Source organism: Rhizopus delemar, genomic scaffold (genome assembly GCF_000149305.1).
Source record: "Rhizopus delemar RA 99-880 supercont3.15 genomic scaffold, whole genome shotgun sequence".
NCBI lineage: Eukaryota > Fungi > Mucoromycota > Mucoromycetes > Mucorales > Rhizopodaceae > Rhizopus > Rhizopus delemar.
Genome location: NW_027137841.1, coordinates 751,779 through 777,163, shown reverse-complemented (window position 1 = coordinate 777,163; position 25,385 = coordinate 751,779). Strand labels below are relative to the sequence as shown.

General features: G+C 38.2%; 8 protein-coding genes across 8 annotated transcripts; 3 read left to right on the top strand and 5 right to left on the bottom strand.

The window, feature by feature from the left end:
- Nucleotides 1-105: 105 nt before the first annotated feature.
- RO3G_15085 (uncharacterized protein) lies at nucleotides 106-3,327 on the top strand (the record flags this gene model as incomplete). Its single annotated transcript, XM_067669669.1, has 9 exons — nucleotides 106-137; nucleotides 188-517; nucleotides 577-677; nucleotides 735-787; nucleotides 840-923; nucleotides 970-1,081; nucleotides 1,135-1,528; nucleotides 1,582-2,748; nucleotides 2,799-3,327. 9 exons carry the CDS (start codon nucleotides 106-108, stop codon nucleotides 3,325-3,327), a joined length of 2,802 nt encoding a protein of 933 aa, XP_067525770.1.
- Nucleotides 3,328-4,372: 1,045 nt separating this feature from the next.
- RO3G_15084 (uncharacterized protein) lies at nucleotides 4,373-4,711 on the bottom strand (the record flags this gene model as incomplete). Its single annotated transcript, XM_067669668.1, has 1 exon — nucleotides 4,373-4,711. The coding sequence occupies one exon, from the start codon at nucleotides 4,709-4,711 to the stop codon at nucleotides 4,373-4,375; it is 339 nt and encodes a 112-aa protein (XP_067525769.1).
- Nucleotides 4,712-8,633: 3,922 nt separating this feature from the next.
- RO3G_15083 (uncharacterized protein) lies at nucleotides 8,634-11,077 on the top strand (the record flags this gene model as incomplete). Its single annotated transcript, XM_067669667.1, has 13 exons — nucleotides 8,634-8,854; nucleotides 8,906-8,945; nucleotides 9,011-9,054; nucleotides 9,103-9,141; nucleotides 9,263-9,365; nucleotides 9,487-9,505; nucleotides 9,563-9,745; nucleotides 9,796-9,844; nucleotides 9,901-9,995; nucleotides 10,055-10,301; nucleotides 10,352-10,471; nucleotides 10,519-10,575; nucleotides 10,633-11,077. The coding sequence occupies 13 exons, from the start codon at nucleotides 8,634-8,636 to the stop codon at nucleotides 11,075-11,077; spliced, it is 1,662 nt and encodes a 553-aa protein (XP_067525768.1).
- A 439-nt stretch (nucleotides 11,078-11,516) lies between these two features.
- RO3G_15082 (uncharacterized protein) lies at nucleotides 11,517-13,224 on the bottom strand (the record flags this gene model as incomplete). The annotated part of the gene is made up of 3 exons (XM_067669666.1): nucleotides 11,517-11,806; nucleotides 11,899-12,082; nucleotides 12,145-13,224. 3 exons carry the CDS (start codon nucleotides 13,222-13,224, stop codon nucleotides 11,517-11,519), a joined length of 1,554 nt encoding a protein of 517 aa, XP_067525767.1.
- Nucleotides 13,225-13,596: 372 nt separating this feature from the next.
- On the bottom strand, nucleotides 13,597-14,891 carry RO3G_15081 (uncharacterized protein; the record flags this gene model as incomplete). Its single annotated transcript, XM_067669665.1, has 3 exons — nucleotides 13,597-14,139; nucleotides 14,191-14,435; nucleotides 14,486-14,891. The coding sequence occupies 3 exons, from the start codon at nucleotides 14,889-14,891 to the stop codon at nucleotides 13,597-13,599; spliced, it is 1,194 nt and encodes a 397-aa protein (XP_067525766.1).
- Nucleotides 14,892-17,854: 2,963 nt separating this feature from the next.
- On the top strand, nucleotides 17,855-18,238 carry RO3G_15080 (uncharacterized protein; the record flags this gene model as incomplete). The annotated part of the gene is made up of 2 exons (XM_067669664.1): nucleotides 17,855-17,957; nucleotides 18,099-18,238. 2 exons carry the CDS (start codon nucleotides 17,855-17,857, stop codon nucleotides 18,236-18,238), a joined length of 243 nt encoding a protein of 80 aa, XP_067525765.1.
- A 1,997-nt stretch (nucleotides 18,239-20,235) lies between these two features.
- Nucleotides 20,236-21,180, bottom strand: RO3G_15079 (uncharacterized protein; the record flags this gene model as incomplete). Its single annotated transcript, XM_067669663.1, has 4 exons — nucleotides 20,236-20,586; nucleotides 20,636-20,704; nucleotides 20,773-20,946; nucleotides 20,992-21,180. The coding sequence occupies 4 exons, from the start codon at nucleotides 21,178-21,180 to the stop codon at nucleotides 20,236-20,238; spliced, it is 783 nt and encodes a 260-aa protein (XP_067525764.1).
- Nucleotides 21,181-22,800: 1,620 nt separating this feature from the next.
- RO3G_15078 (uncharacterized protein) lies at nucleotides 22,801-24,919 on the bottom strand (the record flags this gene model as incomplete). The annotated part of the gene is made up of 2 exons (XM_067669662.1): nucleotides 22,801-22,867; nucleotides 23,046-24,919. 2 exons carry the CDS (start codon nucleotides 24,917-24,919, stop codon nucleotides 22,801-22,803), a joined length of 1,941 nt encoding a protein of 646 aa, XP_067525763.1.
- Nucleotides 24,920-25,385: the final 466 nt, after the last annotated feature.

Here is a 25,385-nt window from a genome sequence, read left to right as displayed (position 1 = left end):
GGATCGGACACAGCAAAGATCAACCACGTCTTTTTTGTCAATAAATCTCATCTCTGCATTTCACACCATCTTTTTTTTTTTTTTTTTTTCATCTCTTCTTTCAAGATGGCTATTATTGATGGAAAATCGATTGCACAGTAAGTTTGATTTCCTATTCAATCTTGTGACCTCTCCTCATCGCATAAAGAAATATACGCGACAAGGTAAAGCAAGAAATCAGTGCTTTCAAATCAAATCATCCTCGATTTTCACCTTGTCTGACGGTCATTCAAGTCGGCAACCGAGACGATTCTTCCATTTATGTGGGCATGAAACAAAAGGCGGCTACGGCTGCAGGCATTGACTTTGTCTATAAAAAATTACCAGAGGAGATCACTCAATCTCAGTTACTCAAGCAAGTTCAGGCATTGAATGAGGATGATCGTGTTCATGGCATACTCGTTCAGATGCCTCTTCCAGCCCATCTGAATGAATCTGCTATTCTTGAGGCCATTGATCCCCAAAAGGATGTGGACGGGTAGTGAAGCAAAAAAAAAGAGGGGCAACCAAAGAAGGTCACTCATCTGTTTTCTTTAGGTTTCATGCAGTCAATATTGGCAACATGTCCAAAAAGGATGGCTCTCCTCTCTTCTTGCCTTGTACGCCCAAGGGTATCATCCATCTTTTAAAATCCACAGGTAAATGAGACGTGATGCATTGTCGCACGAGATTCCTTACACGTCATGAATGCAAAGGTACCATCATTGCTGGAAAAAGAGCGGTGGTGCTTGGAAGAAGTGATATTGTGGTAGGTCAGATCAAGTGCTTGGTTTTTCTTTTTTTTATTCAACTTCCTTTAGGGTTCACCCATTGCTACTTTATTAACCGCTGAAGATGCCACGGTCACCCTTTGTCATTCTAAAACCGAGAATGTCAAGATTTATGTAAGCAAGTCTCGTCTCTTTTTTAAAAGTCTCATCTTGTTTGTAGGTAAAAGAAGCTGATATTGTCGTCGTCGCTATCGGAAAGCCAGAGTTTGTAAAGGGAGAATGGATCAAACCAGGCGCGGTTGTCATTGACGTTGGAACAAACTACGTGGAAGGTGAGTAATAAAAATGAGCTTCAACTCAGATCACTCACTGGATTCCAATCTAGATGCTAGCAAAAAGTCAGGTTATCGATGTGTGGGTGATGTTGAATACGCCGAGGCCTCTCAAGTGGCCAGTGCCATCACCCCAGTCCCTGGAGGAGTGGGTCCTATGACGGTGGCCATACTGATCGAAAACACCTTCTTGAGCGCCAAGCGTCTGTTTGAAGCCTCATCCAAGCGAAGCGTGTCTCCTTTGCCTTTGGAGCTCAAGACGCCCGTCCCGTCTGACATTGAGATTGCCATGGCGCAAACCCCGAAACCGATCACTGAATTGAGTCAAGAGATCGGATTGACCGCAAGTGAACTCGAACCCTATGGACACACGAAAGCCAAGATCAGCCTGGATGTACTGAACCGATTGAGCCACAGAAAGGACGGCCACTATGTGGTGGTTGCTGGGTAAGAGGGGAGGGGGGGATCAAAAGGGGAAAAGACTGACGGGAGACGGATAGGATCACGCCGACGCCTTTGGGTGAAGGTAAATCGACGACGACGATCGGTCTGGTGCAAGCCTTGGGTGCCCACTTGAACAAGATGGCCTTTGCCTGTGTCCGTCAACCGTCTCAGGGCCCGACCTTTGGCATCAAGGGCGGTGCGGCCGGGGGTGGGTATTCGCAAGTGATCCCGATGGACGAATTCAATCTGCATCTGACGGGCGACATCCATGCGGTCACGGCGGCCAACAACCTGCTGGCGGCCGCCATCGACGCCCGTATCTTTCACGAAAACACCCAGACCGACAAGGCCCTCTTCAACCGTCTCTGTCCGGCCAAGAAGGGTGTCCGCCAGTTTGCACCCGTGATGCTCAAGCGTCTGGCCAAGCTGGGGATCGACAAGACCGAGCCCGAGAGCCTGACGGCCGAGGAAGTCAGTCGCTTTGTCCGTCTGGACATCGACCCCGACACGATCACCTGGCAGCGTGTGATGGACACCAACGACCGGTTCCTCCGAAAGATCACGATCGGTCAGAACCCGACCGAGAAGGGCATGACCCGTCCTGCGGGATTCGACATTGCGGTGGCCAGTGAGGTCATGGCCGTCTTGGCCTTGGCCACGGATCTCAAGGACATGCGCCACAGGCTGGGCCAGATGGTCGTGGCCAGCTCCAAGGCCGGTGAGCCCGTCACGGCCGATGATCTCGGGATCGGGGGCGCCCTGACGGTGTTGATGAAAGACGCCATCAAGCCGACCTTGATGCAAACCTTGGAAGGCACCCCGGTCTTGGTCCACGCAGGTCCCTTTGCCAACATTGCCCACGGAAACTCGTCGATCTTGGCCGACAAGATTGCCCTCAAGCTGGCCGGCTCCGAGGATCATCTGGAGCCGGGCTATGTCGTGACCGAGGCTGGCTTTGGCGCCGATATCGGCATGGAGAAATTCTTTGACATCAAGTGTCGCGTGTCCGGTCTGGTGCCGGATGCCGTCGTCTTGGTCGCCACCGTACGTGCCTTGAAGATGCACGGAGGTGGGCCGGAGGTGGTGGCCGGAAAGCCTCTGTCGGATGTCTACACTGAAGAAAACCTGGCGATCTTGCAAAAGGGCTGTGAGAACTTGATCAAGCACATTCAGAATGCAAAGAAGTTTGGTGTCGCTGTCGTCGTTGCCATCAACCGGTTCACGTAAGTTCTACCTATCGCCTATGCCCCCCATCCTGACCCTCTTTCTCTAGTACCGACACCGACGCTGAAATGAACCTGGTGCGTGAGCTGGCCCTGAAGGCAGGTGCGGATGATGCCGTCGCTTGTGACCACTGGGCGCGTGGGGGTGCCGGCGCGATCGAACTCGGTCAAGCCGTGATCCGAACCTGCGAACGATCCACAAAGGACTTCAAATTCCTCTATGATCTCTCTCTTCCCATCGACCAAAAGATCGAGACCATCTGCCGTGAACTCTATGGGGCCGACGGGGTGGAATACAGCGACCTGGCCCGGGAAAAGATCGAGACCTACACCCGTCAAGGCTTCAGTCAGCTCCCCATCTGTATGGCCAAGACCCAATACAGTTTCAGTCACGATCCTCAACTCAAAGGCGCGCCTACTGGCTTTGTGATACCCATCCGTGACATCCGTGCGTCTGTCGGCGCTGGCTTCCTCTATCCTTTGGTAGGCTCTATGCAAACCCTGCCCGGCTTGCCTACGCGTCCCTGTTTCTTTGATGTTGACCTGAGTGAAGACGGTCAGGTCGTAGGCCTCTTTTAACAGAACAATCCCCCCTCTTTCGATTTCTAAAGCGTTTACAGCCAGTGTTGAAACGAGTCAACAGGAAGAATAAAATAGTGTTTTGTAAAACGTCATCACGATTCAGATGCACATGGCTGGATAGAGCCACACAGTGTGGATCGCAGTTTACTTTTGATCATTTCGCTGTCCATACTATAAAAATGGAGATGCCTGCTTTTATTCATTTATACTGTTCTTAATGAGGCAATAGTACGGTTGAGCACAATTGAATGTGCTTTTGTGAGGATCTTTTTTCTCTTTAGAATGTGTGAGTTGATACGTTTGGATGCTTGCAATAAGAATGGAGAACGTTCGATAGCTTGATGAGCTTTAATCAATTTACAAGTTGTTGCAAAAAAGGTAGAAGGCATTCCGACCAGCAACGCCGAGCATGCGTGTTCGATGTATATGAATTCAATCAGCTTACATAACCGTATTCAAGGAGGACCACGAAGGAGGTATGGATAGAATAATGAACAAGGAAAAGAAAAAGTCTTTTATTCTATATTCTTTAAATAAATTCCCATTTGGTAAAGTCTGTCAAAAAGGATACATGAGCTTACGACTATCGCTTCATGTCTTGATTCTCTTGCTTGTAATTTTGACCGTACTTTTAGGACTTTTCCATGTCCTCAGGTAAGAGAGAGAGAGAGAGAGAGAGAGAATCAAGTTTAATCAAGGGTCATGTCAATAAACTATGCCGTGTGTTCAATTGAATGCAAGGATATGATATCAAATTAAATCGTGTATCCATTGTGTACTATGACTAGGCTATACTGTCTAAATGAGCTACGGTTTATCAAAGGAGTCTAGTCTTATTGTCAGCTATTTTTTTTTATTACTATTATCTAGCATAGACTAGCTGAAAGGACGGATTGTGGATGGTCAAAAACCGAGATTTCATATAGAAACGTATCCTCACAGAATCAACAAGTGTCATTCGAAAATTCCTTTTATTATTATTAATTATCTAATTTAAAGAGATTTATATTATATCTTAAAAAAAAGCTTGATGTATTGACTTTTATGAAAGACCCCCAAGTAGTTGGCCAAGGAGATCACTAATAATCTTGAGAAGACCACCAAGAAGAGGAATACTTGACGAATCATCAGCAGCAGGCTCTTCAGCAGCAGGCTCTTCGGCAGCAGGAGGGTCAGCAGCAGGTTCTTCGGCAGCAGGAAGGTCGGCAGCAGGTGCTTCGGCAGCAGGCGCTTCGGCAGCAGGAGGGTCAGCAAGGGTATCAGCAAGAGTTGTAATTTTGTTTGGTTGACTGTTTTCTAAATTACTAGTAGGACTAAGAGGAAGTGAAAAGACAACCATCAAGACACATAATAAACTAAAGAGAATAAGAACTGAACGCATTTTTGTTGACTAAAGTATTTGCTGTTGTTAAGATTATTTTGGAAGAAAAGCAAAGGGCCTTTTTATATGCGTTGGTGTAAGGAATTTGAATGAGTGCTGCTCTTGTTGCAATTTCTTCAAATAGCTGCTCATGATTACAGGTGTTTTTATTATTATTATTATTATTATTATTTTGGAAAGGCGCTTTGTTAACTTCTAAGTCATATTTATCAATTTTAAAAAAAAAAAAAGAAACTTTCTTCAAATGAAAATGTGCATTGATTTTGGCTCGATATGAAAACCAAAGGGGGGAATAATCAGGGCTTTACTTGGAGATCTTTATAATTCTTAAAAGGAAATGTGGAATTCCGATTTGCATAATGCGATTATTACAGGCGTTGGTCTATTAAAACAACAATCATCAAAGATCAACAGACTAAAATTTATCACTCTCTTTAGTGATTATATGCAATTGTGTGGACAGAGGAAATGGTTGCTTGAAAAATGGATCTTTCGAAATATATACATCATTAAAGTTATTTATTTGTTATTATGTTTATTATCAAGGCATTTTGTGGTATGCATCATAAGGGTGAATGCTAAAATAAGTAAGCTCTTTGGCATTCACAACACATTTTCTACTTTTCATATTTTTAAGAAAAAAAAAAAAGCCACTAGCTTGAAATACATGCTATTAAGAACTAGTTTATTCCAAGTAGTTAATTGGGCATGAGAATAAATGATTAAAGCACATTGTCATCATCAAAAGAACTTTAAAAGATCTTCTTTTTATTTCGACCAATGTTATTCCTTTTGATCAAGTTAAAAAGTTGATCTACATTTTTGGGTATGTAAGCAACTTGTTCGTCTTTAATCCCAAAAATGAGTCTATTTAAGCAGTAATGAAGTATCTACTGCTAACATGATGCAGAATACTTGCATGATTCGACAGGTTCATAATCAACTTGTTGTCTCAAAAGTGTTGTTTTACAGTCTTTTTTAAATAACAGAACAGCATGCATCAAACAATGTCATCTTTTTGTAAACTCAAGTCTAGAAGCACACTCAACTCTAATATCAACAAGCCGAATTAGGCAACAAAAAATAACATCAAATGTTCTTTGCTGTATACATGTATATCTTTATTACATTCGTATTTATCGTTTTCAATATCTAAAAAATTATCCAGCAAGATCTAACTCACTACTTCTTTTTATTGCAAAAGTATACACTATTTCCAAAAATTAAAGCCGTCGTGACGTGTCGCAATCACATATAAATTGTATTATAAAACTTTACAAAATGCGACTTTAATTTCTGGAAATAGTGTACAGAAATCTATTTTTTTAAAAACAACTGAATTATTGCATTAGAAGATTTAATGAACTAAGGTGCCTAAATACATTAGTCTCTCAACAGTAAAATGATTTTTTTTTATAAATTTCAAAGTAAAATCCTCACTCAGGACATTGCCATTTTAAATAACTACGATCATCAAACTAAAGCCGTTTACTTTTAATTTTGTAAGTATAGCAACATACTTGATTTACTAAAGTTTTATTGCTGATTACCCTATTCGAAAGAATGAGACAGAAAATATTAGGTACTACATTTTAACTGGATAAAGAAGTTATGCTAATACTTAAAAAGGTATATGACAACTTAAAATAGTGCATAAGGTATCACTTACAGATGAAGGATATTTTATTATCAGCAGCCCATTGCCCTAGTCCAAAATTAAAGCATACGATTGTATGATTTATATTATATATTCATACAGCAAATGAACAATACTTGAAGACCACTCCATTTAATAGATAGAAACAATAATGAACATATAAGCCTTGTTATTCAGATGTTTCTGTATATTAACGTCATGATAAGAAGGAATGTGTTAATAATTCTGCTCTTTTCCGCTAAAGCGAAGTTTATGCAGGTACGCATATATGGCTTGTAAATGTAATCGTTAGCAAGTTGAATGGAGCAAAATGAAATTATTCGATCTTTATCTCAAATGCGACGTCGGCTTATGTCTGTGTTTATATGATACATTTATCTTTTCTAATAAAAATTTAACATAAACCATGCTTTGCTTTTTGAGTTCTATTGATTCTTTTTAGTTATGCTTACTCTACGATGCCTCTAAAAATGTTTAATAAAAGGATCAAAGATCAGCATTAATTTTGTACAGACCAAATGTATAAAGCGAAATGAATGCGCAAGTTTAATTCGAGTGTTTAATATGCTTACAAAAGCATGATTTACTCCTAAATAGCTTTACGTATTCAGTAGTCTTAGTATCTTATTCGATTTAATATCTAAAAAAATAATTGATGTATATCAATCGATATCTTATATAAATAACATCATCGAGAAGTTAAAAGGGTCTTAATAAAGATGTAACTTAGTTCTTTTGAGTAAAGAAAAGAAGAAAATGTTGCGAATATAATCTCAAAAGATAAACTGTTTTGTAGAGCTACAAAAAAGAGAGTGAAGAGGTATCAACAGCATACGAGGCTTTAAATAATGACTTATTTGGGTAAAGAAGCTTTATACAGCTTTTCTTTTATAAATTTATCAAGGACATGATTGATTGTCGAAACTTTTTTGGAGCATTTTTTTGGTCTTATAAATAGAGCCTAGTACATATTTCGATAAATATCGATAATTAATATAAATTTTATTGACATGTTACTAAAATCACACTCACAATTATGACAATTATCAAAAAAAAAAATCAAAGAGTGCTTTAGAAAACACTATTATAATTAATAGTCATTCATGTAATTCAAGGTACAGAGTACGTAAACAACTTTAGGTCCATTTTTGGTCTTGTACCGTAAAGAGTGTTTCCTGATTCTTCTCTTTTATTTGCTAAATCATGGCAAACTATACAAATTTTATTTTCAAGAGTGGCATAAGCTACAAGGATATACAAGCAGGATGGATATAAAGCACATGAATCGATCAAAGACTGCCAATGAAAACGCTCAATGGTGTAACTGATCACCAACCAGATAAGGTTTTAAAGTGCAAGATTTGTGCTACATTTTCAATAGCATCATGTGACTCAAGCGTTTATTTTCATACTCCCTCCTTCCGTTTATCATTTTTTTTCTCACCCTTTTACAAATGATAAAGTTTTTCTTTATAATCAATAAAGCATGCCAAACGAGATATTCAAAGTATTATGAAAATATAAAAGATACTTCTTTATTTGAATTAGAAATAGCAAGAAGATGTATAACAAGAAAACAAAATCAGGTAACGTTAAAATCATTTTTGGTAATAAGACGCGCGCATTTTAAAAAAAAGGATCGAAATAGACATTATTTTTCAATTTGGTGAACTATAAAATCGGTAAATAGTATTAATCAATGCGGAAAGAAAACTTATACAATAAGTTTAGTCTATCGCGTTTATGCTTCACTGTATTTTATTATTGGATGTGACTTGAAAGACGTAAAATCTTTTTTTTAAAAAAAATTTGATTCTATTAACCAATGAAACCATTTGATTGTTAGAATGAATACATGATCTTAGAATTCATCCAATTATGTGTGGGTAAGTTAAAAAGGATGCCAAGCGCTGTGTAACTAAAAGTCTTTACGTTAGAATTAATGGATCAAGCATTCGAAAAAGTAGTAAAGTATTGCACCTTATTGTCAACCTGTCTTGTAATACTCACAAGGTTAACATAGACCGAGCTTGACATTTTATTTAACCTTGAAAAAGTTCACGTCATGATGGATGAACTTGTGGTGAATGGTCTTATATTAGAAACCAATCAAGAACGACTCTTGTCTTCCCTTAGCAGTTTATATTAACTTATCTGAATGGTATTCCGCTCATCTAAAAAAGATCTTTTTTTTTTTTAATTGACAAACCCATCTTTCGGTTAATATCTTTTCTCTTTCTCTTTATCTTTTTCTTTCACATATTTATGAGCAATAAAGAATTAGTGGAACAGGCCAGCATAAAAAGCACGGTGACTATTGACAAGCCACTTGGATATTTAAATGAAAAAGATGGCAGTTCATACCACTCAAAAGCATCAAAGCATGCCATTGGGGATGATGAAGACGTAGAATCACTTCAACATGGAACACAGCGAGGTTTGAGTGCTAGACACATTCAAATGATTTCGTTGGGTGGTTCGATTGGGTAAAATAGCAAGATCGACCCGTATGAATACTTTTTACTGATAATCATTAGCACTGGCCTCTTTTTGAGTTCTGGTAGTAGTATTTCTGATGTAAATGCCTCAAATATTTTTTTTATATTTCATATTTTTCTAAACGAATTGCACCATTTCCTTAGGCTGGTCCCGCTGGTGCTCTCATTGCTTATTGTGTTGGCAAGTAGTACAAAATGAATTTGTAAAATAATTTTTTACTAACCAAATTAAATAGTTGGTTTTATGGTAATAATAATAAAACGACAGCAATCACGTAAATGATAGAGTTCACGAATTTAACACTTACGGTAGGTCTATTGTATTATGACATGTTTAGGAGAAATGGCTACATTTATGCCTGGTAAAGTCTGATACGCTATTTAAATTATATGCAGAGTAACTAAAAATGTTTTAGTATCCGGTTCATTTAATCATTATGCTACACGATTCATTGAACCTTCTCTTGGGTTTGCTTTAGGTTGGAACTATTGGTTTTGTGTAAGTTGTTTTATTTTTTTGTGATTTCTTGATATCTAATGCAACATTTAATAGTGGGTAAGATATCCTTTAAACAGGATTCAACACGATATTAATCTTTTTTTTTTCTCTTTTAAAAAAGGCTCTTGGTATCGCAACAGGTAAAATATATATGCTTATTTTTTTAGCTTCTATTTGTACTAAAGTTTGTACTTTAGAACTTGCTGCTGCTTCAACCATTATTAAATATTGGGGCCAAGTCATGCCTGATGCTGCATGGTCTACCATCTTTTTGGTTCTCATTGTTGCTGTCAATTTAGTAGGTGTAAGACTTTACGGAGAACTTGAATATTGGTTTGCTATAATTAAAATCTTGATTGTAATCGTATTCATTGTCATTGGTATATAAAAAGAAAAAGAAAAAAAAAACAACTACTTATACTACCTCAAGGTATCCTTGTTGCTACTGGTGCTGCTGGTGGCCACACTATTGGCTTTGAGTAAGAAGCTTTACACAAAATAAGAGAGAGAGGCAAAATACTTACTACAACAATAGATACTGGAAAGATCCTGGCGCCTTTACAAACGGTGGGGTAGGCACTGTGAGTGTTTTGCTTTCCGCAGGTTTTTCATTCCAAGGAACTGAAATTGGTATTTTTTTTTAAAAAAAAGGCGAATTTCTTCCCTAATTGGCATTTTCTTTATTGTAGTTGGTATCACTGCTGGTGAAGCCAAGAATCCCACAAAGACTGTCCCTCGTGCCATTCGAAACACATTTTGGCGTATTATTATCTTTTATGTCGTCACCATCTTTTTACTTGGCATGTGTATTCCATACACGAATCCTGGTCTGGCCAACTCTGATGGTGGTGCTGGTACTGCCTCTTTCACATTAGTCTTTGAGGCTGCCGGTATTAGTGTAGGTGCTCACATCATTAACGCCATTGTCCTCACCAGGTAAACAATACAGCAAATAAGGATTGCAAATATCTCAACGATTCATCTAGCGTTTTGTCTGCTGCCAACTCTTCCTTGTATACCACTTCTCGTACAATTTTGGGCCTTGCTCGTGATGGAAACGCGCCTGCTTTCATGGGTCGCGTCAACAGACACGGTGCTCCCTTTTGGTAAATATAGATGATCTTTTTATGGCCTTTTTCTTATCTTATTTTAGGGCCGTCATCTTTTCTTCCATTATAGGTTTTGCTTGTGTGTTTGTTTCTATCTACAGGTAAGCTCTTTGCGCTTTATATACGAAATTTTCTGTATACTCATCGTCTATGCCTAGTGCTGACAAAGCCTTTGTCTGGTTCCAAGCTCTTTCTGCTATCACAGGTTTCATCAGTTGGGCTGGTATCGGTGCTGTTCATATCCGTTTCCGTCGTGCCTATCGTCGTCAAGGCAGAAGTATTGAGGAATTGCCTTATAAATCTGCAGCTTATCCTTTCAGCGGTCTCTTTGCCTGTATTCTCTCCATCTTGATCATCTTGGGTCAAGGCTATGGTTCCTTTACGCCACAGTTTAATGCCAACAAATTTTGTACAAGTTACATCGGTGTTGTTCCCTTCATTCTTTGTTATGTGGGACATAAGCTGATTACGAGAAAGAAGGTGGTTCCGTTGGAAGAGGTTGATTTTGAAACGGGACGCGTGACACGATTTGATATTGAAAAGGATGATGAAATGGATGGACGTAGAACGTTTTGGAAACGTGTCTTGAACATTATTGCTTAGATCTCTTTTATAGAACATTATTACAAAACATATATATCTTGCATACCCTCCATATTGTAATTTCATAGACAATATAAAAATATATTTTTATACATTTATTAAACAATAATTATAATATTCTAATATTAAAGGGTGATATATTTTACATAATATGGCAATCATTCTCTGCTTTTGCTTTTCTTGACAATTCAGCTATACGAATACTTTCTTCATAGTACCGCTTATTTCTCTTTCTTTTACTATTAATCACAATACTCTTTCGCTTATTACAAGGAATATTCAGCTTATCTTCTGCTGGCCGATACCCCTTTGATGCTGATTTCGTAAACCATTCCAATGCCTGAGAGTAATTTGGATATATACCAATACCATCTTCATGGTAACAGCTATACAAAACAAGTATGAGCAACAACAATAACAATAACAAAAGTCACAATCTTTACCCTAATGTATATTCAGCAACTTCGTTTCCATTTTCAGTAGCATAAAGACACCACTTGTATGCCATCATGGGATGGGCATTCAAATAACCTGGAATTCCATCCTTATACAACCTTGATAACTCCAGCATAGCTTCATGACATTTCATTTCAGCTGCTCTTGTATAATATTTGAAAGCCTGTGCTGCATCTTTCTTGATACCCAATTGACCTTGCTCATAGATTTTCCCTAAGCGAAATGTAGCTGTGGCCATACCAAGTTCATCAGCCTTTTTAAAATAACTTATGGCTAAAGGAAATTGATGCTGTTCACTCATCAAAGAAGATAGGATTGTATTTCTACATGCGTATGCATTGGAAAAACTTATAAATAAACTATACAATGTGAATACCTTTCAAGATCAATGCTTTCCAAGTCACTTGCATAAATACAAGCTAAATCGTAAGCAGAACGAGCACTCTCCTGTCCTTGGTTTCCATCAGCAGCCTCTTTTAAAAAGGCTAAACCTTGATGGACGTCTCTTTCTTGACATAACAAGCCACGCAGCAAAATATTAGCCATTTTCTAAAGAGAAAAAAAAAAGTGAGCCACTGTTCATTTTCATATTCCTTGTTCGATTGCTTTACATAAAGAGCCAATGTATGTTTTTTTGAAGCGGCTAGTTGGTAACTTAAGATGGCCTTTTTGTATTCCTTTTGGCTCACGTAATATTCTGCCAGTTCATAATGTGCCTCGATACATCCCAACTTGGCTGCTTGCTGAAAACACTTGAAGGCCTTGACATGATTCACCCTTTTATACTGTGAGCCGATCGCATCACGTTTGCCAAACCGATGCCAGTGTCCTTTGATATAAAGGGCCTCTGCATGATTCGATTTAGCCAATTTCTCGATCCAATATTCTGCCTCCTCTTGTAACCGATCTCGGGTCTCAGCCGAGGCGGCCGAGATGGCTTCGTTGTCCGTTTGGTTATTGTGGGTATAGAACGAGACGAGCTGTAAGAGATATTTGGCATAGGTGAATTGTGTCTCTGTGTCATGGATCTTGGTCGCCATCCTTCGGAAAGTTTTGATGGCTGCCTTGTCATGCGTCAGACTAAAGGAGGTCATGGTGGGAATAGGTGATACCATAAACGGATTGGGTTCTTCCTCTGGCGATCTTGCCGGTTGGAATGTGGGTGTCATCAGCGCCTGATTGAGCTCTGATAGATGCTCGACGTCCGACATCAGCGAGTCCGCAGGCGTTCCTTGCGTGTATGGCGCGGCAGCGACGGATCCCAGGCGTAGGGTACTGATGTTGTCCAATATTTCATTGTTCTCCTTGACTTCTTCCACCGACAGATGTGAACTTGAAGGAGAGCTTTGGCCACTTTCAAGGCTAGGCGTATGTAATGTGACCTCTGGAGGCAATGTCAAGTATTCTTCTTCGTCTACTTCTAATACGGGCGTCATCAGCTTTTTGGGTGGATGATCCATTGAGACTTCTGTCTTGTACGCGTACACATCGTCTTGAGGTTGGATATTGATGATTTGAAATATTTCTTGAGCTGTCAATTTCTTTTGGGTTTTGAATCCATCGACTACTAAAGGAATCACAGGTTTGGATGACACACGGTCAGGTATCTTGGGTAATGGACGTGATTTTCTACAGACAGCTTCTGGTGCTGCTGCAGTCTTTTCTTCTTTGACTATATTATTTTCAGACATGGTATAAATGGAAAGAGAAGAAAAAAAAGAAGATCAAAAAAGAGCAAATGTTTATTTTTTTCAAATTTGTTTTTGTGTAGTGTAAACAAATAAACTAAAAAAGGTAATTTTTCTCCAGTGCCTAAAAAAGAAAGTCTGTATGGGCAATCGTATTGATTTCAAATAGAACTGATTTCAATGTGATTATCACTTTAAAGTCATGCCCTTTTTACTATATTAGAAAAAACACAAACAATTCTCCCTATTTTTTTTTTCTGAGGGCAGAAATAAAATATATTTCATTGATAACAATAACTATGTACAGCATGAATAATGATATATAATTTTTGTTGATTTTATATAGAAAAGAAATAAGATGTGAAAAAAGGGAGATTATTTTTTATGCTTGGGAGGGTTTGGTTTTGACACTTTTCCACCTTTACTACGTTTACCACCTTCAAAGCCTGGACGAGCCTTCTTTTTGTTTGGCTTTATTCCTTTTCTTTTCAGCTTCTTTTCTTCAATCTTATTCTTTATATTCTCTTCTCTCTTTTTAATTGCCTTCTTTTCATCCATCTTTTGTTTATCAGTACGCTTCCTCCATTCTTGTGCACTCTTTGTCTTTTGTTTTTCTTGTCTCTTGATTGTCTTTTTTAGCAATTTAGGATCATCCTTGACCTTTTCACCTGTTGCTAATGAAAGCACTTTGTTCCATTCTTCTTTTTCTAATAATTCTTGTGCTTTTGATTTGTCCTCTTGCTTCATCTTTTCGAGTTTTTCCTTCTTTGCTTCAACTAATTTAAGCTGTGTCTTGGCATCTGTAGGTCCCTTCTTTTTCTTTTGCTGTTCTTTGCCAACATTGAGTTTACCAAAGAAAACATCACCGTCCATCTTGATAGAATCAGCTGTACGTTGATGAGTAGGCGTATTATTTGTCTATGAAAGCGTTCTTAATAAAGCGTCTTATTATCCTCTATTTAAGCTTACCTTCTTATCTAATTGAATAAGTTCTTCAGTTGGTGCTTTTCCACCCTTTTCTTTTTGTGCCTTAATTGCCTTCTTTCTATCTTCCTTCTTTTTATTTCTAGCAGCCAAAATATCATCCCGACTTCTTGGATTAGCTGTATTCGCTCCTGGAGCGTTACGCTTTTGACGCAATTGATTGATACGTTCATGAAGACGGTTACGTAGTTGAGTAATATCGCTCTTTTCCATTGGTTTCACTTCGGTTGCTAAAAGATTAATATGCTTGTGCGCGCATATATCTTTCTTTTTTCATTACCTGGTTCTTGTATACTTGTTGAAGTAGATTCAGTAGCTATTGATTCACTATCATCAAGACCACTAAAAGCATTAGAATCAATCTCCATAGATTCATCCTCATCTTCCTCATCTTTTTTGTCTTCCTTTTCTTGTTCTAATTGTTGTGCCTTTTCCTCTTGTACTTCCATGATTGTCTTGACATTGTCAGGATCAAGTTTTGCCTTTTTGGCCTTCTTAGTTGCCTCTTTAATTGCTTGTTTAGGTGCCTTTTTACGTTTATTATGTTGAAACTTGGAATCACCCAACTGTTCATTTTTGTCCATCACATAATATTTGGCGGGTATAAGCCTTAAGAGATGATCAAATATTTCAACATCTTTTGTCAAACGATTTGATAGAGAATCGAGCAATTCAATTTGTACCATAATGCTGTCAAAATTTAAAAACAAAAAAAAAAAGCAGAAGAAAAAAAAAGAAATTTTGTGGCGAATAGAAAAGTCACAATGTGACTATCTAAGATTTTCCAATTTCGCTTGCCTGAATTGATTTAAACAATATTATTGTTTTATCTTAGGATGAGACATGAGTATTTGTTTCATGGTGAATTTTCTTAAGGATTTCCTAGCTTATTTCAATATAAAGCATTCATATTTATATGGAAGTTCTCAACATCAAAATATCTATCTTGTCTCAGTCTTGTCTATTCTATTTGAAGTTCGGTCTATCATAACCTTTATCTTGGTCCATTTGCCCCGACTCATCCTATTTTCGTCTTTATTCTGACTTTTCTGCTCTAGTATAGTTGTTCTTTTATTCCACAATAAATGATCGTCGTCATTATTCGTAAGCAAGCCATATGCGTGTTTTATTGCAAAGTGTACAGCGAACGTAATGTTGCTGAGTTGACTAAACCATTGATAACTTAAAGATGTAAAGGCCAATTATCATGGAAGCCCAACAAAGCTTTTCTTATGCTGCCTCAAGACAAAATAAGCCTTTCATACCAATTTGAAAATAAGTATAATATGGTTTAGCATGGGGACCACTCCTCTACCGCCAAGATCCCGACAGCAAGAGCAAATATACACAACCAATTCTTGGGGCCATTTCTGTTTCTGGAGCAATTAACATCAATCAAAAGAACCCAAAACCTACAGCGATAAGAAGAAAAAGCAAGCCAAAACAGACACAAAATTATAAGCTGTTCGTTATGACCAAAACACCACTGGCAACAATTTATGTCGGCAAAAGTAAAATTACACTACACAAAATTTCCATATCGTCTTTCTTAATTGGTACTATTGGTTAAACTGTCTCAGGTGGACCCAAAGAGCTGGCAAATCGAATTGTACCTCCCCAAGAAAAAGTCTGAATACAAGGTTGTTAAAGTTCGGCATGCGTAATTGAAGCTTCATTTTCAATATCTCTTAACTCAAACAATTGTAAGTAACAAGTAAAGAGCAAGAATATATATAAAAAAGCGTAAAAGGCATAATTATCATTGTAAAACAGATTTTTATTTTAATAGCGGCTAGATAACTATGTGATCTTGGACCATATCTACATATTTTGGCATAACGTGGACTAATCTTTAATATTTTAGTCGGTATACATGCATACTCTTTGTTCAGCACTTGGACCAAATCGTCTCGTGTGTAAAATCCATCCTTTCGGCTCATCATCTGTATTATGAAAATGTTCTCAATTGGATTAAGACCAGATTTTTGCAGAGGCCAATTGTCCACTTCTACCACTGTACATAGGATCCTATATGGTAAAGGATACCATCCTTTTGAAAGATGTAGCCTTTAGGGATGTTTTTTGAATCCAAGGATGGAGATGTTATCTCAAGATGTTGACATATTCATCTTTGTTCGGCATACCATTCACGGCAACAAGGGAATCAACCCTCTCGGCAGTAAAGCATCCTCAAACCATCACAGAATGATACGCATACTTGGTGGTGAGGATTATATATTGCGAAAACTACCTTTCTTCCTTCATTCAAAGAGCTCTTCTAAGTTCACTGCTTCCAAAAAGGCAGAGACAAGGTTCATCTGGCCAAACTGCCTTGTTCCAATTTTCAACGGCCCAAACTATGCGTCTTTTGTAAGCGTGGTAGGCTTTAAGAAGGTATTTCCTCAGTGTTTGGTAAGAAAAAAAAAATCCTGCTTGAGGTACTGCTGTTTGATAGGTTCCAAAAGCAATCTTCACAGTGTCACAAAATAAGGTCCAATGCACTACCATTGGGAACAGTGGCTGCCGGCGTAGAAGGATTTTCATGTGTATTAAATCCCTTATGATCAGTATCTTTGGTCTTCCTGAATGTTTTTGGATGGTAATAATAAATTTCTCAGCCTTTCGGATGACCGTACCAGCTACTGATTTGAAAAGGCTCAAAATATTAGCAATCATCTGAGAAGTATATTTGACCCGTTGCAAAGTGACGATAGAAACTCTTTTTCGGGCTTTCTAACATTATTAATATTGACTGAATTTATTTTAATGAAAAAAGTGAAAAAAAAAGTGAAAAAAAAGTGAAAAAAAAAGATGCATTTATTCATGTAGCTCATTTTCTGTGTATTTCTCCTTTTGTTTTTTTTAAGAGTATTTTCCCAATGATCTGATTCATGCTTGACGATGCATTTCATGTCATCTACTGTTACATCCAATAGTTTGATCTTTCGCAGGTTACGTCGAAATAGGTGTTTCTGGAAGAACTGTAGGGTTTTCTTGACCTTACCCAGAACGATCTATGCGTACTTTTCTTGAAAGTCTGCAATAGGTAATGGATAAATCTTGGAGTATGCATTTGAATTCATCAAAGTCAATGATGTTGCTGGTCCTTTCATAATTTTCGTGAGTAATGCAGCTGGCCATAGACAAGTATTTAAGTCGATAAAAGTTGAAAAACAAATCTTCATACTGTATTATGCTCTTTTAAATGCTGAAAGTGAGTGAATCATATTGTAAAAAGATCACTTCTCACCATTGAATTTATTCTGTAGCTAGCACAGAACGTTGTAGATAACACCGCGCGAGTGATACTGATTGAAAATGCAAGGCATGCGTTATATGTCATACCAATCAGCTTTAAAAGGAATTGTCTGATTATAGGTGTATAAAATCTTAATAGATACGACTTTCGTGATTGAACTCGGCTAATCGATTCATGTAAGGTCTTGCTTCATCCAAATTTAGAAGAAATTGCCTAATTATAGACATATTAAATCTTAAACGATTGATAACATTCTAGAATGTTGCTGAATATTAAAAACTGTAATCTTTCTTCCCTTCTTATCCCTCGTGAAACAAAAAAAGCCGCTTAAACTATTGCTGAATATGGTATATTTGACCATTTTGGTTGGCATAAGGTCTGGTCTTACCCATGGCTACACATGGCGTTTTTCGATACAACACTGTAACAGGAAATCCTCGTAGTCGTTCCGTACATAATAATGCGGCCTGTATAGCAATGCAATGTTTTAAAAGTATAAAAGAAAGACGAGTAGATGAGTTTATATGCTGCATCTTCTGTCTGAAATGAACATTAAGGCCTGTTGATACTAATGAAACGAAAAGTTTTGTCCTTAATAATTATATGTTGTTTTCTCTTTGCTCAAACCGTATAGCTATAAACATCAAAACTGTTGGTCTCATCTTGTCCTTGCTTACAATGGTTGTTGCTATACCTCTTAGCAAGGAGAAGAGAAATTTTCTCTGCTGGGATGAGCACGGAGACTTGGACAACTACCCTGATTGCTGGGAGTAAATTTAGTTACTAAAGTGCCTTTCATTTGATCGCAAGATCTTGGACGATTTTTGCTTGAACAAAATCATGTTTACTGCCAATTGTGAATAAAGAAAAAAAAAAGATTTTAAACCTTGGTTTAAATAGTTTTGTAATATGACATTGAGCATGGTGGGGTATGTGATAGTTCTAACGCTCGTTTAAAAGGATAATTCGCATTGCTTACAGGCTTAATTCAGTCATTAAAAGGAAAAAATGACACATCATTACACATAAAAATCTAAACCAAAGGAGCCAAACCCGTATTCGAGCAAACGTTTTGAAGTTACGGCTGTAATCTGATGAAGTTTGTATGTCTCAATTACAATACGCTGCTGTGTCGAGACCATTCAAATCCTGGAATAACAAGCTCAATTGATCTAGAGATTGCAAATCGAGTATACTTGATGCGCTTGATTCAAAGAAGCTACAGATGCCATCTATCATGTTTGCCATAGTTTCTTATGAAAGGAGACCTCCATGTCGGCAGAAACGCTAATCTCTTTCTCTTCCTCATCCGCTATGGATCTTGCCCATCAATTGGAACACCCTTATCTTTCCTCACTTGAAATAGATGTGAGATCAGATACACAAGGACGTTAAAAAATGCTAATAGCAACGCGAGATACACTATTGAAGACGTGGTGTCACCCATCTCAAGTCAGTGATTGACGCCAATCTCGGCAAAGAATCAAACATTCTTGAGGTACTAGGATGTGAACACAAATAAAATAAGCAGCTCTTGCATGGGCTGAAACACGTTGGTGATTACTATCACCACTACCACAATAACAGCAAACTGCTGTCTTCCTCTAAGGATAACAGCAATCAGGAGCTGATTCCTCCTGTAAAGGTTGTATAGCCGTAGACCACCATCTTTTCTGCAAACAAATTGACATATCCAATTTCCCCTTACCTCCTCTCAAAGTCAAGACCCTAGTCGCATCACCTCCTATGATAACCAAAGTAAAGCGAGCCCCTCCATCAAAAATCAAGGATCCACATCCTTTTTTTACTTTTTGTAACAGGCCATGCCCAGTATACAATCTACAACCACAGTTCCATTTCTATAGTGAACCACTGTGCAAACGGTATACCTCACAATCGCTTCATAGTGGCGAGAAACAAGCGGATCGTGATATTATTATTGATGGTTTCAGGTCTAGGGTTATCAATATCCTGATTGCTTCGTCTATGACCGTCCATGGGTTGGATGTCACGCAGTTCAGATTCATCATCAAGTGAAAAAAAAAATCAAGGATGTCATTTAACTAAAAAAAAGCTTTGCTAGAATGTAATCTTTGATAAGTTATGTCACTGAGATTAGACACAGCTTCCATTGATGTGTGCATCAGATGGTAAAGATGTATATCGTCAGGAAGATAAAAGGAATGCAGGAAATGGTTGAGCTCGTAGAATGTTGATCCGTTCTGTCTTTGTGGGGAGCTTTACTAAGTGTAGCATGGTGTTCATAGAGGAGCGAGAGAAACCACCAAAAATTGTATATATCCAGTCTTTTTGAGCGTTTTCAAGGTGAATGATCTGAATAAATATGAAAGTATTAATGACAAGACCATATTCAAAGTATGTCTCTTCTAGCAAGCTGGGACATATGTAGACATTGACTATCCAGGCAAAGGAAAAAGCGAGTCGTAGGCACTTGACTGTGATGATGGTAGATAGTATGCGCGAAAAGAAACGAAAGAAAACGGTTGGCAAATTTTTCAAACAGAATAGGAGAAATTAGTTACTTTAACCGGCCAATCGCGATTTCCAATGACAAATTTGGTTCTTTATCCAAAAGTAGATAATCATGTAAACCACTGCTTTATAAATTTACCAAGTCCTAAAAGGGATATTCATTTGTATGTTGGGTAGACGATATTTTCAACATCACACTTGTTTTCTCACTCCTTTCCTCTTTAACCATTCAATGATATAAGAAAATAAGTTTTATTAAAAAATCATTTAAAACTAGATCAATTCATCCTTGACTTTTCATCCTCTTGTTTTGCTAAACCAGGTGGATTAGCCGTGTTTTGTTGAGATGGTTGTTGTTGTTGCCAATATCCTGGCTGTTGTTGCTGTTGAGATGGTTGTTGCTGAGGTGGCATATAATGGGGTTGCTGGTTACCATAAAATGGTTGCTGCATACCATATTGAGATGGTTGCTGCTGACTTGATTGTTGATATGCAGGATAATTATATGGCAAATGGTTATTCGTATTATTTGTACTTGTACCGTATTGAGAAGAAGCATATCCAGTTGCTGTTGGTGTTGCTGCGTATCTTGTGTTTGTAGGTTGCGCCAATTCTTGCTTTGATTCAACCTATAGAACATATGAATACCAAAAGAAAAAAATGTGTATGTTTTATTACCTTTGTATCTTCAAATTTGGCTTTGTCGTTTACTTGGGGTGAAGTATTAGCATAGGACGCGTCCCCAGACTATGCATTTTATGAGAAAAAGTTTTTTTTTTTTTTTTTTTTTTTTTTTTTTTTTTTTTTTTTTTTACCGTAGAAGGCTCGTTTGGATCAGGAGCATTTAAACAAGCTTGAATAAGATTCTTTCCTTCTGGTTTTGTTACAATAGGTTGTAATTTAACAGTTGTAAAAGTATAAACTAATCCAGTTTCAGAAACAACCAACAATAATACCTGGGTGCCTGTCAAGGTACTTAATTCATATGCCTAATAAGGGTTATCATCTTGCCATTTCCCAAAATGTATGTTTACCTTTTTCATAATACCAGCTTTTCTTTTAGAAAAAGTAATGTGTCTTCTGTTTTTGTCTTCAATGTATTCAATCTTAATCTTTCTTCTTCCAGAACGTCTAGCCGGCTTTTCAGAATCAGTGTCATTACCAGAGTCATTGGCAGGATCCTCTGCTTCAAACAATTTACTGTTATTCATATCATGAGACATCTTTGGTAAGGGGTCGGCGGGGAAAAAATAATTCAATAAAAAATAGTTATTTTGGGACTAAGGTTTTTTCTTATATACTGTAATAGCACGGGGGAAAAAAAATTAATGTGACGTAGATCTAATGTGTAAACCAATCAAAATGGATAATCTCTTTGGATCAAATACAAGTTATTTTTTTTAAATGTTTCAAAGCCTCTTTTCCTCAAATTGTTTATATGATCTGATATTGATTTCTTATACTTTTTATAAAAGATGGATAACTGTAGGAAAGAAAAAGAAAAAGAGGCCCGTGAATAAAAGAGGTAGGAAAGAGAGAAAGAGGATAAGAGAAAGAGAGACTTTGATGCTCAGACCTTTATTTAAAACTACGAGTTTCCTTCTTTAAAGTTCTGTTACTATTTTGGGAATGGTGTCTCCTGAATGCTTCTTTTGTACTTGTTTTTACTGTACAGTCATTCCACCATCAACTGGACTTTTTTTTTTTTGTAAATAAATAGTTTATTTTTATTTATAAAATATAATATAATAGGAGTCACACATCTGAGAGCGGTGTGAACCAAAAGAAACAGAATGTAAGCGATTGAACATGCTAGTCAAGGTCGAGCCTGCCCCTTTTGAGGGTGGCAAACTGCGACATAGCACGAGTGACCAACTGTTTATCAATAAAAGGAAAGCCGTCAATAGTAAATCTCCAATGGGCACGCCAGATAACAGAGAGCACGCAGCAGCTGAGAGTCCAGAGATCAGTATTGTCAACAAAAGGAAACCGCTGAAAATACCAGAGGATTGAGCATACATCATCTTAAGTGAAAGTGAGGTGTGGACTAAAGAAGTTGAAGGCATCTATCCATACTCTCCATTTCCTGGGACAGCGCATGAAGAGGTGTTGTAGGTCTTCATTATTAGCAGAGCAAAATTTACATTGTGGAGAGGTCAAACCGTTATCGAATTTTGAGAGTAGTGACTAACTAAAGAGTTTACGATGGAATAGACGATACTATAAAGACCGGCTTTCAGGCGAAACATGCATTTTTCAAGAAAGTGACCACTTTGAAGTTGGTATTGGTGATATTGCCGATGATGGTAGAGATCGCTGTATTAGAGACAACCGAAATGGTTTAGGTTTGTAGCTGATCCATTGGGGCTGCGAATAGAAGGCATCGATGAACGTTGAATCATCTACTTCCCCCAATGGTTCATTTTGATTCAATATGTGAGGCCAGATAAGCTGATTGAGCTTGATGATACGATTATGGATATCTCGGCTTAACTTGGAAACCAGACGAGGGGAGGAAGGCTGGTCAGACGACAATAAAGGTCGTATACATCCAAAGTGGTGATCATACGTAAAAAATTGAGACACCTTGAGTTTTTTGTGTCGTGCTTGAGTGATCCAATAATCAGTAGGAATCATAGCGAATATAGCGGACAGGGGCAAGCGGAGAAGTGTGGCAGGAGTACACTTTGCTTGTTGTGTATCCGCATATCCAAAAGAATCAAACGCCTCATATATGTTTTGCATAAAGTTATTAGCGTGAGCAGCAGGACGTAATCGCAAAAGATGAAAAAAGAGAGCCAGTCTTGTTCCAGTATTTCCTGAATGGAAACGACGTATATGATTTAGCAATATAGGTTGACTACAAGACTGAGGGTGGTTGTCTTCCAGGACTTGACGAATCCAGCGTAACTGTAGGTTGTGTCGTTGAAATTGTGGATCCAAAAGACCTAACCCACCTAACTTTGGATCTAAACAGAACTGCGTGTATTTGATCTTAGGTTTGCAGTTATGCCAGACAAACCGATAAATCACAGAATTGAGCCGTCGAAAGAAGGTAGTCGGTATATGAACCATCCGCAGAACATACCACAATTTAGAAAGTATTAATGCATCCATGATGGTAACACGTCCTTTGATAGAAAGTCTACGTTGAGAGTAGATAATACATTGAGATTTCACTGTCTGTAACAACTGTTGTTCTAAATAACGACGTTGATGAAAAGACTGAATCATGAGAAATCCAAGGTATCGAAGAGGACTAGGTGCCGAATGATCGTGCCAATTGGAAATACCTTGTGTTACTAGAAAAGCAATACACTCTGGGTAGGAGCGTCCATCCAAAGAAAATGCTTCAGTCTTGTGAATATTAACCTTAGCGTTGGATACAGACCCATAACGGTCTAAATGGTGGCGTAGACGACAGTAATCATCCGTAGATTGCAACAGGACACATACATCATCTGCATATGCAAGTACCTTTAAGAGGGAAGGTACGATGTTGGATGTTGCTGTAGCCGAGTTGCTCACAGATTGAAATTGGAAACCTTGAAAGGAAGAGTCTTGAAGGATGTGTCGAAGAAACGGCTCCAGCGCAATGTTGAAAAGAAGAGGCGATAATGGATCGTCTTGTCGAAGACCCCGACGCTGATCAACTTTGTTGGTAAAATGTCCGTTAATATTGATTCTCACCGCATTTCCAAAGAAAAGATTCTCAAGAGAATGAACCAAAGATGGTGGAAAACCAAAGGCCAACATTACTTGACGCAAGTACATAGGGTGGACACGATCATAGGCCTTTTCTTGATCTAATAAGAGACCAATCTCAGGCCGTCTTTGAACATGAGCTTGTTCCATGAGTATGTTGAGAATCATGCCATTTTCAGCTATAAAGCGATCACCAAGAAAACCAGTTTGATAACGATTGATAATTGTGTCCATAACGGATCTCATCCGTTGGTTTATCATGCGCGTGTAGATCTTTGCATCACAGTTGATCAAGGAGATTGGCCGCCAGTTTTTGAGGGTAGAGAGGTCCCCTTTCTTTGGCAGTAATCTTACACGTAAATCTTGCCATGATGATGGAAATGAACCAGCAGTTAAAGCCATGTTGTATACCTTAAGAATAAGATCCTTTAACGGTGAGAACTGATAAATGAGATGCATGAAGACATAACCTAAGCCATCCGCACCAGGACTACTTTGCCTCCTAATTACTTTCTTTGACTGTTCAATTATCTTCTCAATCGTAATTGGTGAGATGAGATAGCGACAATCATCTTCATTTAATTGTGGTGGATCTGCTATATCTTGCAGATAGCAATCAATGCCATGCTCATCCACAGGATCCACTGAATAAAGTTCTTGGTAGAATGCTTGACTAACCTCCATGAGTTGTGTACGAGAGGAAACAGTCAATCCAGATGTAGGGTCTTGCAAAAAATTTATGCTCTGTTCTACAGTTCGTACCTGGTGTATCCGCTTGAGATAACCGGCGGATTTCTCTCCATGTTCTCTCCAACGTATTCCCGCCTTTAATGCTGCAATATCTACCAACTCTTGTTGAAGAGATTCAATTTGTTGGTCCATAACAGGAAGATAATGTAAACGTATAGCTGTGGGTGGCCGGCTGCGGAGGAAAGCATTGCGCTTGCGTTGCAATGCCTTAATTGACTTCTTGCGCCAGTTGGTGTAGTCAATTGCATAGCGTTGAGTAAATTGCCGTATTTCAGATTTGACGTAGTCCCATTGTTCTTGTGCAGTCATCGGAGTAGGCAAAGAAGGTACGATATCCGTGAGTCGTTGTTTTAGTTGTATGCGGTACTCTTTCTGTTGAGCCAAAATGGGGTTGGCACGCCAGAGACCAAAACCAGTGGGAGTTTGACCTAGGTTAAGCGAAAGAGAGAGTAATTGATGATCAGTCCATGAAGAGTGTAGTCGATGTATATCTGTAGCTCTAAGCATTGGGCGCATCTGATTACTAATGAAAATGTAATCGATTGTAGAGTAGATCTCATCATTACGACGGAAAGTTGGGATATTACTATTGTCTCCACTATGCATCACGTTATAAAAGGATTCTTCTAGATATGGTACCCATTTTAGAGATGTTTGAGTTGACAAGTTAGGACGATGATAAGAATAATTGAAGTCGCCAAGGATAATGATCCGATTTGGGTCAATATCAGATACAGAAGTGAGAGCTTCTAACACAGAATCAAAAAACTCTCTTCTGTCCTTACCTGTAGAAGCTGGAGCACAAACCACTAATACATGGAAAGGAGTATAAAAGTTCTGTGGATGACTGATTTTGGAAAGAATAATGCGTGGGTTCGACGGGATGAGGTTATTTGACAGTTGATAGTTGGAAGAAAAGGAAAGCAAGCCACAATGGCGAGTTCATAGAGATTGAGATGCTTGAAATTGTGCA